Source organism: Ambystoma mexicanum, chromosome 10, assembly GCF_040938575.1.
Source record: "Ambystoma mexicanum isolate Mex_15411 chromosome 10, UKY_AmexF1_1, whole genome shotgun sequence".
In the NCBI taxonomy this organism is placed as follows: Eukaryota; Metazoa; Chordata; class Amphibia; order Caudata; family Ambystomatidae; genus Ambystoma; species Ambystoma mexicanum.
In genome coordinates this window covers 1,489,661,949-1,489,674,154 of record NC_090932.1, presented here as the reverse complement: position 1 = coordinate 1,489,674,154, position 12,206 = coordinate 1,489,661,949, and the positions used below count along the sequence as shown (strand labels likewise).

At 46.2% G+C, this 12,206-nt stretch overlaps 1 protein-coding gene across 1 annotated transcript in view; it reads left to right on the top strand.

The window, feature by feature from the left end:
* Positions 1–12,206, top strand: part of VPS33A (VPS33A core subunit of CORVET and HOPS complexes) — a 285,704-nt gene that overhangs the window by 173,545 nt on the left and 99,953 nt on the right. Inside the window, exon 7 of the mRNA XM_069619602.1 lies at positions 6,236–6,429. Within this exon, the coding sequence (XP_069475703.1) occupies positions 6,236–6,429 (194 nt within the window). The remainder of the gene's footprint in view (positions 1–6,235; positions 6,430–12,206) is intronic.

Genomic DNA, 12,206 nt, shown 5'->3' with positions numbered 1-12,206 from the left:
AACCTGATCAACCAGAGGGATGCAACCTCCATCTATGCTGAAACTCTTATAAGCCGAACTTAGTCTTCCTCTGGCGTGTTTTGACCCGTAAACCATGAGTTCGGTTTTAGTGGTATTTAAACACAACCAATTAGAAGTCATCCAGTCTTTGAGTTTGTACATTTTATGTAAGTTGTCTTGATCAGTTTCGTGGTGCCCACTCAACTCCACGGACAACTGAAACTCATCGGGGTAGTTTGCAAAGAAAATCCCCAGTTTTTCTATTTCATCACAAAGTGGTTTAATATAAATGTTGAAGAGCAACAGAGACAAACAAGCCCCCTATGGGACTTCACACAAGATTTGAGCAAGATCAGAAGCAGCGTCTCCCAACAGATTTTGGAGCATGCGGCCACAGAGAAAAGATTCCATCCACACTATAGCTTCCTCTGAGAGGCAGTCTGTATGACTGAGTGCATTCAGCAATCGTTTATGGTCCAAAAGGTCGAAGGTTGCCGATAGATTTAGAAGAATCAGCAGCCCCGAGCCACTGTTTTCTAAAGCGGTAAGCATGTTAGTGCAAAGATCAAGAGGAGGCATGGAGGGGGGGTATCCTCAAAAGAGAAAGGGGATACCATGACTCATCCGATGATGTCATGACACCTCCCTGAGGGTTGCCTCTCTATGTGACCCTCCCTCATATAGCTGCCTCCAGGGTCGGGGATCAGGTAGCGGCTGCCGTCCCCATGCCACATGGGGAGAGATCGCAGCTGGAAAGAAGTGATGGCACCATCGTATTCATCACGATTAGCACACAGTTAACCCTCTAAGACCAAACCGCACTGCGAGTGCCCCATTTCATTGATCGATGAACCACTTGACACCAAATGAAGGTTCAAATCTTTTGTATTCCCAAAGAAGGGTTGGTTGGGATAAACACCTACAGGATATAAGGGTTGGTCTAATAAATAAAAATGGGAACCCCTCTTGGATAATCTAAGCTAACAGTGCCCTATAGGTCAAACAATACAGTGCCTGGATTCTATCCCTTGTCGAGATACTGTTCTCCAAATTCAACACTCTCATGAATATGCTTTCCAGTCACTTCTTTGCTTATGTTACAGTCACAAGTATACAGCTCTCAGCCACACTTTCTCTTCACTGGGATATACTTCTTAGCTCACTATTTGTAATTCACCAGGAGGATGGTGCCTGTCTCGTTTCTTCCTAATCTGGAGTTGTAGTGCTCCAGTTTGCTAGCAAATGTTATGGTGTCCTCCTTCCTCCCTTACAAACAGATCTAGTGGGTGCCCTTCTCACTGTCGATAAGGGATCTAGTGCCTTTTCTCCAGCTAGCAGTGTCCTTCGCCACAGGCTGCCAAGTGAGTCCAGCTCCTAGGACCCCTCCTCAGCCCTTGTCACAGCCATGGTTAAGAACCTCAGACTCTTCTGCCAATAGTTCTCAGGTTTAGTCTCTTTACCCTCTGGCTGCCTTCTCTATTGTCTGCCCCAGGTTCCTCCCAGTTTGTCTTCCTGTCTCCTCTCCTCTCTTGGTTCCAGCCTGCTGCCTAAGGCTTAATGTATTTATCCAAAGTTAGAGACTGTCCTGACCTTCCTCACACTTCCTCCTCGAGCATCCTACACACTGCCTACTCTTCCCTAATCCTCTGTTTCAATCTCCCGCTTTAGTCCCCTTAATACTGAAGTGGTCCGATCTCTACTGATGACAGCAAAGCCCCCTTTTGGTGCCATCAGACCCTCTTGATCCTCAGCTAGTCCAACATATTGCTCCTTTAGTGGCCTGTCACCTCGCTGAACTTTTCAACATGTTTAGACTTTGCTTGCTTTCCCTCTATCTTCAAAACAGTCATCCCTCTCCTAAAAAAGCAAGAGGCTACCCCAAGCCTACCGGCTAAAGTTTGCCCTTTGTCTCTCCTTTCTCACTACTCTAAAGGACTTGCCAGGGTTGCGTTCAGCCATCTTACAAATTTCTTAGACCGCCACAAACTACATGCAGGTTTGTCTCCAACTTCATCACGTCTGCTAAAGACTCCAACCTATCCTCTATCCTGATTTTCCTTGGCTGGTCAGCAGCTTTTGTCACGGTTGATCACTCTGATCTCCTTAATAAGCGCGTTGGATTAAGGCGCTATTTAAATAACACATCATTATCATTAATGCTCGTTATTCTTGAGATTCGCAATCAAGCCCTTGCCTGTATTGAATCCTACCAGGCACTTCGCCATTTCTGTTTCTTGGAGCAACCAACACCCTTTTAACTTACTGCTGTAACTTTTGGTGTTCCAAAAGACTGTTTCCGGGGTCTTCTCCTATTTACACTCTGCACATCGGCTCTTGGGACACTAAACTCCTTTGGGTTCTTGTACCAACTCTTTGCGAACAACACCCAAGTCGTCTTCTCTTTTCCTGGACTCTCATCTGATCTCTCTATCAAAATGTCCATCTGTTGCTGCCATTTAATATTGGATGGCTTCACACTCTGATGTTAAACTCTACCAAAACAGAGGTGCTCTTCTGCCATGCCAAATACTCTCTCATATCTATTCCCCTGCCTATCCAGTTACCACGTGACACCCTCCAGCTAGAAACCCAGTGTCAGCTCTGTCCCTTCTCACATCTCTACTTTTCATCTCCAAAACTGCAACAGTGGCTTACCTCAACCTCCTAAATATTAGCAAAATCAGGCACCTCCTTTCTTTGAACGCCACCAAGCATCTGTAACCACTCTTCTCTAAATGGGACTATTGTGGTAGCATCCTCTTTGGTTTCCTTAACTGTGCTTCCTCTCCTCTAGACGAGATCATTAACTTCGATACCAGGACTCTCTTTGAACTCCATCACTTTACATATACTTCCTCGTACCATCACCAAGCTGGATGGCTGACAATGCAAAACAGGGCCAGATTTAAATGTCTTCTATCCACGGTAAGGCACCCACCAGATATATCCTCCTATCCACGGTAAGGCCCCCACCAGATCTATCCTCCTCTATCCAACTCTACAAACCTACTTGACTACCCTTGTGGCGCCTCACCCTCCCTCTGCTTCCTCACGCTTCTGCCCTTTCTCTCTCTCCTTGCTCCACTTACATGGGATTATCTACCCATTGACGTTGAGAAAAAATTCCACACTGATTTGTTCCCAACCAAACTAAAAGCCTTCCTCCTCGCCTCCGAGTTGCTCTCTTAACCTACCTCTCATCTGCCTCTTAGCTAACATTTATCCTTCTCCTCTAACTTACATCTGTCCCTCACCTTCTCTGCCTCCATTCTAGCAATTCATCTATCATGGCCACATCCCTAACAGCTGGTGGTACTGCCTGCCTGCACTTAATGTCTAATATTGGTTGTCTTCAATCTGTGCATGTCCACCCATGGTTTTTCCCCGATGACTGTTCCATTTACTCCCCTCCACAACCTGGTCAGAATATCTCTCATACTCACCCCTTTGTAAGAAGGTCACTGCTTTACGTCAAATCTGATTTCTTATCTATTGTAGGTCTGTGATCAAATGAGCATTGTTCGTCCCTGTATATAAATAAATATTGTATAGTAAGTGTGTGACATTATTTACAGAGAGATTTCATTTGCTTAGTGTGTACTTTAAAGGGCTAGTAAATCATTGTATATTTTTGTACTTAACTGTGTAACTGAAATTATTGGTTGTGTTCTGTGGGGATTCATTGACGCCCTAGCCCACTCTCGCACCCCCCCTCTTAAGTCTTACTGCTCTGCTACCTACATTGATTGGGTTTGACTAGACTTTAGTGTCTTTCCTGTTCACAATAATCCATTTTAACAATGATCTTTAACACCAAATCCTGGCCACAACTATGTTGTGGCTGTAAGAAATGGAATTCAGCCCTCACCTCGGAACCACAAGTTCAAACAATAATTCAAAGCAGTTTCCTGTTCGTCCCACACAGAATCCTGGTAATAGTACTCTCAAGAGTTGACCACAGAGACCCAGCCTTTGCTTGCACCTCCAGGGTTACCTGCGGAATCATACAGAAAGAGTGCAAAGATCGAACGCATCATGCTGCCACTCGGGACTCGTTACTGGCCTGAAGTCCAACACACGTCCAGTTCTCCAGCCCCTCTGAATCTCACACACGCCTTCCACTAGAGGTCCTAACGAGCCACAACGAAGTCGTTCATCCATTAGATGCTTGGCTGTATGCTCCGATCCAGCACTGCGGTTCTAGTAACCATCCCATTCTTCAGACTCAAGTGACTCTGCACACTGGGAAGCCCCATGACTTTCCAGAGATCCCGAAAAACCTGATCATCGTGTTGCAATAATGTAGACCGCGCCGATGCCGTCTCTGAATGCTTGTTCCATTAGAAATTGAAATTCCCATGCATTTCCACAGTAGGCATGGAATACCAAGACCTTCATTGAAACCAGGCCCAGCATGGGCCGAGGACAACTAGAATATTCCCGAAATATCTTCCCCCATCACCATAGTAACGAACAAAATACAGCCAGGAACCTCTGTCCTGGTGAACATGATCGGTCCAGGCCACTGGTCATCCCACTCCTTGCTAGCCTGTTGACCGTATTTCTTTCCACCTTAAAGTAGGCACACAGCTTTCCATACAAACTGCAGCAGATGGGATTCGTAGTCCAAAACATCTCGAGAGCCAGAGGTTGCAGCCCCCGGAGTTTATAGTATGCACAAACATTAATAATTACGAATAAATGCAATATCAAACATGGGTATAGAATCGGCTCCCTTACAATGTCTTTCTGAGCTCTGTACTTTCTGCAGAGTCTATACCTAGCCCCTCACCTTTCCCCATACAGATGCTGCGTCCTCCGTGTGATGGCGATAGTCCTGCAGGACCCAAATGCGATGACCGTGTGTTTCCAAGTACGAGGCTGGCCCCCCACATCAGGGGATGCCTTTTTCACTGCTACTCACATTCCCCTCCTTCCAGACGTGCGTTTTCTCTAGTTGCGTTGCTGTGCGCAACAGCTGGGGTAGGTGTAACAATGCACACCTGACAACACAAATCTTACCCACAGCCAAAGAGACATATGGTGTGGCAGAGAGAGTGCAGGACCGGTGTATGAAATTACAGGCACTGCTAGTTTTAAATATTTGTATTGCGACTCATCTTAAAATGCGTCACTGCTGAATATCTCCCATTATTTCTGAGGAGAAAAACATGGTCATGTTGGGTTTGTAAGTCAGTAAGTCACACTGTGACCATTAACCTTGTAAAAGTGCTATATATTCTATGCTAGTATAGAAGCCCGTGTACACGGGCCAAAGTGAAGGTCTACATTAACACAGTAGGACCACTATGTATCCTAAGGCAACAGCTCCCTCTAGCGGTGAAAACAGGCAAAGCTACTGCATCGGACAGACATACAGGACAAGCATACATCTGGCCTTGTATTATGTTGTTAAATTGATTAGATGATGTAGGATAGATTGTCTACTAAAAGTTTATATATTTTTTTTTATCAAAGTTGATATTTCTATCATATCCTAATGACCCCCAGTGTCCCGTGCCAATCATGTAGAGGGTGCTTATTTGTCGAAACGTTTATTTCTGGGTGGCACCATTCTGGAAATGCGGTAGTCCGCCAAGTCCCTGACTCCTCAGCCTTTTTGGTGAAGTGGCCACTCTAACAGCAGCTGGTTTCGCAGGATCAGTTGTTGCTGCTGCAGTGCCCCCTTTTTCACAACTGGAATGTGATTATTTAGGCAGCAGTTATTATTTGAAAACGTGCGTTTCCCAGGAACCTCCCCACCATGTTTTAAGGGCCCGTTTCCTTCCACACATGACATTTGAACCGCGACTTGGGTTTTTGCGGCAGCCAGCCTTGTGTGCCCCAGGGGCTGATGAGCCATGACGGGGGGGGCTACGAGAGGCTAAACGTCCGGCTATGCTACAGGCACCAATTTCATGGGCCAGTCGTCTATGCGTGCATACTGTTGCAGCAGTGATGACAAAAGCGCGGCAACACATCTCAAGTCGAGGCCTGGTATGTTTTAGGGAAACTTGTCAAGCTTCGTTTGCACAGTGGAGTGGGCATGTGAAGGTGTAAGAACCCTCCGTATACATTGAGGATTTTTTTTTCATGAACAGATTGCCAAACTAGTGATTCTCTCCAGTGTTGTGTTGTACTCACGGAAGTGAAAAGTTACACTAGAGTTTTTTTTGGTATGCTGTCTGTAAATAATAATTTATAAATACCTCTTTTTAACCAATGCTTATTTTAGCCCATGTGAAACTACCACCCGAGAAGTTTGCTCCCAAAAAGCAAGGCGAAGGGAGCAAAGAGCTGCCCACAGAGCCAAAGAAGCTTCAGCTGAACTCTGCGGAGGAGCTCTATGCCGAGATCCGAGACAAAAACTTCAACGCCGTGGGACCGGTGCTGAGCAGGAAGGCCAAAGTCATATCCGCAGCTTTTGAGGTGAAGTAGCCCCAGCCTTTTATGAAAATGCACCTGCTTACCCCACAGCAGGGTCTCTTTTCTGTTTGATATCTTCGCTTGTAACTGTGTCCCTTTCCACTCACTCGGATATCCATATCCCAGGCTTGAACGGGTGGTGGGCAGGCCGGGTTTGCCTCTAGATGTCTGTGTTCCCAGCGGCAAATTTACATGCCCATTTTGCCACCTTCCATGCCGAATCCCGCTTTCATTATTGCTCCATCCCCTAGGGTTTCAGATGGCTTCTTGGCGAGGAACGTTAGCACTTTGGCTGCATGTCGGCATTGGCTTCACAGCATGCAAGTATATCACATTCTGCCTTGTCTTTGAAAATCATGGCACCAGTGTGCTGATTTGTGGCGCTTGGGAGTTTTGGGCTGAGTTTCACTGTTTCTAAAGAGCACCACCTGTATTTAAAACTTCATATATGCTCTCAAACTAAGACGAATGTATGGCAACTACCTTTCGTTTTCCTATTTTCTAAACTTTTGAAAGTGAATGCCTTTATGCTTAAGTGAAGTCCAATTGCATGGGAGCTTTGTTTTTCATTGGGCAACTGCAGTAAATGCGATCATTAGGGGCTAACCCCCCTGACAAAGTTAACACACTTCTTTCTCTGAGGGTGCAGAGTTAATTGAGAGCTTCCCAGAAGAAATAGGTGCTAATGGAACTGTGACTTGTGTTCTAAAACTGCATTCTTCATTATCACTATCCTGTTGAGACCTGTCCATTCATGTGGTTCAATGTTTTGCAGGCATATCATTTTCATATTGATTTAAACTTAGATTTAATAAGAGGATAAAACTGAATTACATGACATCCATACACAGTGCTTTGATTGCATTTAAAATAATGAAAATAGCCAAACGAGGACAGCAGGTCCCTTGGAATGAATGCAAATTATACACCACTAACTGCACAATAAGAATGTTCACTGAGGAGATCCGGTCTTTATATAGCACAGTGCAAAGCGCTTTTTACAGAACTCCATTGTGACTTAGAATAACATGAAAATGAACTTAATTCTATATTTTGCCAGATTCAAAATAGGTATTCTAATTATCATGTGATCAGTGCTTGCCTTCACGTCCAGAGAAATATTGCGCTGAATCAAAAGGGTGTTTTGTGTTTAGAAAAGTGCAACTGTTTGTCAGTTAATGCACCTTTTGCTGCTTTCAAAAATAATTGGTCTCCAAGGCCTATCCTGTAAAGCCACTTCCTCATTGTATGTCATTAAATGACTGCCAGGGGTGGACTGGGAATCAAAAGAGGCCCTGGAAATAATTTTCAAAGTGGCCCCATATTACACATTTTCAGCAAGCCCAACCCTTTTCCTATGGGAGAATTCGAAAATACCACACAAAAGAGGCCCAGGGTGCAGAGGCCAACAGGAAATCTCCAGAGTTCCCTATGGGCCAGTCCAGCCCTGTACTGTGCAACTCCATGCTGAGATTTTATTTGTCACCCGTTTTGGGTAACTGCCTGGCTCTCTGCCCCGTATAAAGTAAAGTTGACCTAGGAAGGCCCAGAAAATTATTTGTGGTCAATGACAGTTTGTATTTTTATACTTATTAGCTGGCATAGGTGTTCGTAGCAGTTCTGAGCTTCATATCTTACTCAAAAACCCTTGTCCGCCCCTGACATGTGAGTTACTAATATCCTTACTGGTGTGATACTTGTGGGGCTTCAAGCACAATACATCGTATAATTAACAGTTTGCCTTGTAAGGTTGTTTATAGAATTTGCGGTATAAGCGGTTGGATTTAAACACCTGCAACATTAGCTAGCAGCAGGCGTTTGGTTGGATTTAAACACCTACAACATTAGCTAGCAGCAGGCGTTCGTGCAAGTTCTGCGGTTTGTACCATATTAACTATTATTTGCCCTTGCCATGCATATGCCTACCGTCCTCAGTGATGTGGGACTCTTAGATCTGCAATTATTTGTCATTTGCATTTGACATTACATTCCAACTCTGCACGAGATGTCATTAGGACAAAACATGTTTGCAAACGCGGTTTGTTAGCACAACGTTGTGTTTTAAAAGAAAGAACCCCGCGTTTGTTAACCTAGCAAATACATAAACTCTGCATGATATGTCTTTGTGTTGCCAAAAATGGGCGAAACATATTCCCAAATGCAGTGTGTTTTAAGAATGAAAAAGAGCGGGTTGGCCCTTCTGGGATTGGAACCTGGATCGGCAGGCTCCGCACAGATGTCAAACGCAAGTACTCTACTTGCTGTGCTATCCTATTAGCCCTGCCATTTAATGGCTTGTTAACTTTATTTGGCCAACCTGCCCACTGTGGCTTTCAATGACACGGGAGGCTGTGATGTGGTGCCTTCTTTCCCCGTTTCCTTGACGCAGTATGCTGTGACCTATTTACTTATAAACACAGATGTCAAAGCGGGCTATCTATGTAGCCTTAACAACAGAGGGACTTATGCGGTGCTTAGGTTCTCTTACAGAGTGTGCTGTAACCTTTCTCCCTTTGGGCTGTGCATACCGGCGCCGCGGCAGAAACTTACTTGAATGTAGCAAATCGCTGTGGCACCAGGTTTCTTCCTCCGAGCGCTGGACGCCCCGGGGGCCTTCACACCTCCTCCCGCCAGCACACGCGCTCGTATGTCCTGTGAACCTCGGAAGGCAAAGAAAACCGAGCTTATCCATGTCGAGATTCGAACCTGCGTCCGCAGGCCCTGTACATATGTCAAAACGGGGCGGCTGTAGCCACTGTGCTACCTATGCTGCCTTACAAAATCGAGGGATTTACGCTTTGATCCCACCTTATGTTCTTCATAAAAGGACATTCGTAGTGACTCTCAGTAATGAGTCAGAACACTGCTCAACTGTGCGAGCAAAACTGGCTCATGCAGTTCTGTACCCCTCTGCTGTGCACTATGCTGGTATCACTATGGGGCCTCGGAAACATTAGCCCCGCTTCATAATAAAGTGTAATCCCTGACGCGTCAATATCAGTTCGCGCCGAGGCTGCTTCGTGGTTGCATGTGTATTTCAACTGAGTCAGTTTCATTGCCGGAAGCCCTTCTCTTGCAGAGCTTCGGGCTGTGCATGCCCGGCGCCGCGGCAGACACACACTTGAAAAGCATGTAGCGAGTTGCTGCGGCGCCGGGTTTCTTCCTTAGAGCGCTGGACTCCCTGGGGGCCTTCACACCTCCTCCGGCCAGCACACAAAGCGGAGGGGGGCTGCAGTCCGCTCCCAGCCACTCATTTCATACCGAGTTCCAGCCGTGACGCCCCGTACCAGGCGAACACTTTCCATGCCCAGCCCTGCTGAGAAGGAAAAAAAAAATATGAAGCGCCTGCATCGGTTTGTGTTGGCAGCCGGCATTGCAGGCAGCCAATTCCGAGCAAACCACCCAGGCAGATGTGGCGCTCACTCAATGTGTGTCCTTCCGCTCCAAAGAGGCCCTACGGCCAGAGGCCCACCGGGGGATGTCCCGGTGTCCCGGTGGGGCAGTCCAGCCCTGATGACTGCATAGCACCCCAGAATGGCAAAATATATATTTAGCTCCTAAGAACTTGCTAAGTGCCAAACTGTGTTTCCTGGGTACAAATTGACACTGACCTGTACTTTGTTTACAGGATGTTCAATGAGTCAAGGTTTTAATTGATTTATTTTTATGGCTTAAATGCCATCTCGGGAGGATAGCTAAGCGGCAACGTGCTTGCCTTGGAAGCAAGACACGGAGCAACATGGGTGCGAACCCCGGGTCCGCGCTTTGAAACCTCTGGGTTAAGCGCGTTATAAATAGCCTATCATATCATCATAGTCTCTAAATTTGGTTATTTTTAAAGGCCTATCTTCATGGACCAAATCTCTTAATTTTTGGTTTGGAAGACCTAAGCTGTGGCTCTAACGTAAGCCCCCCTTATATTTGTGCATAGAAGTGGTTCCCAAACCTTTTGCCATAGTTGTCACTCAATGCCTCCCTCAGGGTGCTCCTTTCTCTAATAAGTCCTGCGACAATCCTTCAGATGGCGTCACTTTTCCCCGAGAGGAGAGCCCCTTCCTGTGAGGCCATGAAGGTGAGGCCGCTAACTGATAGTCCCTCTAGGGGTGGTAAAATGCACGAGGACCTCATTGGGAGAAAGTCCCCTACTGGGGATAAGGATGTGCGTCTGGAATACAGCCCCTTTAACTCCCAAGCCCACACAGAAACGGCAGCACCCAACACTTCATTACATAAGGTATAGTCAGAGACTGTTATTTTAATGTGTCAGATGGTCTCACTATGGCAAGTACTGGGACGAAGAAGAGTTCGGGAACACTACAGTCAAGTAGGAAGAGTGTCCGACCAGCGGCATCAACCAAACTGACTTTATGCAGGGGCAATCCCAGCTATTTAAACCAAACGGCAAAGAAGGACTCTGTTCTGTCTTGTATCCAGAAGGAGAACGGCGCGAGCAAGGAGGCTGCCAAAAAGCCTGCGAGTTGGAAACAGGGCATCCAGAGGCTGTAGTGAAGCAGTTATCTGAGGCAATGACCCCGAACCGAGGGACGTGAGTAAAGTGTCTTGTCAGTCGGCTGGGAGCCGACAACCTTGAAGTAGAGAGTCAGTGGGGTGGTGGCGTGACCTGTGGTGGGTGGACCGTGTGGTGCAAGAAATACACTGAGACTGCCAATGCTCGCCTTCCATGAGACTGCGCAGGGGATTGTATGGAAAGTATGAGGAACTTTGGTGATTGCACAACCTGTAATGGGCGGACCGTCTGGTCCGAAACTTGCTCCCGTCAACAGTAACAGGCTGCGAAGTCAGGCGAGCCGAACAAGAGTGGACGAACTAACATGAGACCCCTGGCGAAACCGGTGAAGAGTTCTCTGAGAAAATGTAACGGGAACAGTGCTGCGTCCGCGAGGGGCCGGGAATAAATGAGAAGATGAAACAAGAAGGCAAGCAAGAGGTTGATCGTTTTGTAAGGCAATTGCCAGATCCATTCCATAACTGTGTGGGATTAAAGAGTCAAGAAGGACTTGGTGAACCTCTTCCTCATCCCACTAAAGAATCGAGGGGAGAGGGAGTTTCTTCCTCATCCCGGAAGGGGCAAGTCAAAGGATAGTATTCAAGTAAAAATACAACAAAATCTGTGGAGGGAATTGGAAGTATTGACAAAGGGGCTAAAGTTAAAATAGCTCCAAAGAAACTTGTTGGAACTGAATGGGCACTAGGAGTAGGGAGCAATTCTCCTAGGTCTGTGAGACTTGTGAAACTGAACTGCAAGAGACTTTGACCCAGTAGAAGGGAATCATCCTCCTCGGTTAGGAAAGAAATCTGACGTTAGCTTAGTGATTTGTGTTTAAGTGATGGGGATAGAGTAAGAGTGTGACTAGGACAGTACTTTTTTCTTTGGACGTTAGACTTTCTGACAGACCCAAGTTTTATTTTTGTTCCGGTAGGGAAACCACCTTCAGAGTTGGCGATAGAAAGGATTACATTTTTTTTTTTCAGAAAAGTTTATAGCAACAAACCTGCCTTCACTTGGTCAGACTCCTCATTCCAGGTCACCACAGTACACCAAGACCAAGAGACTACGCCTCTCGGGGTGTGATGCGCTTAGGCCAGGGCAGCCAACACCAGAAATGTTCAGTATTTCAATACGATGTCTGGATTCAAGGCTGAATCCAGACATTTTGCTTTGCAGGGTGCCAGGGAAAGTCTGCATGTGGTGACCACCAATAATTGAGTGGCTGCCAAATGCTTTTAAAGATGCGTCTTTGTGGTATGATTCCGAGTGC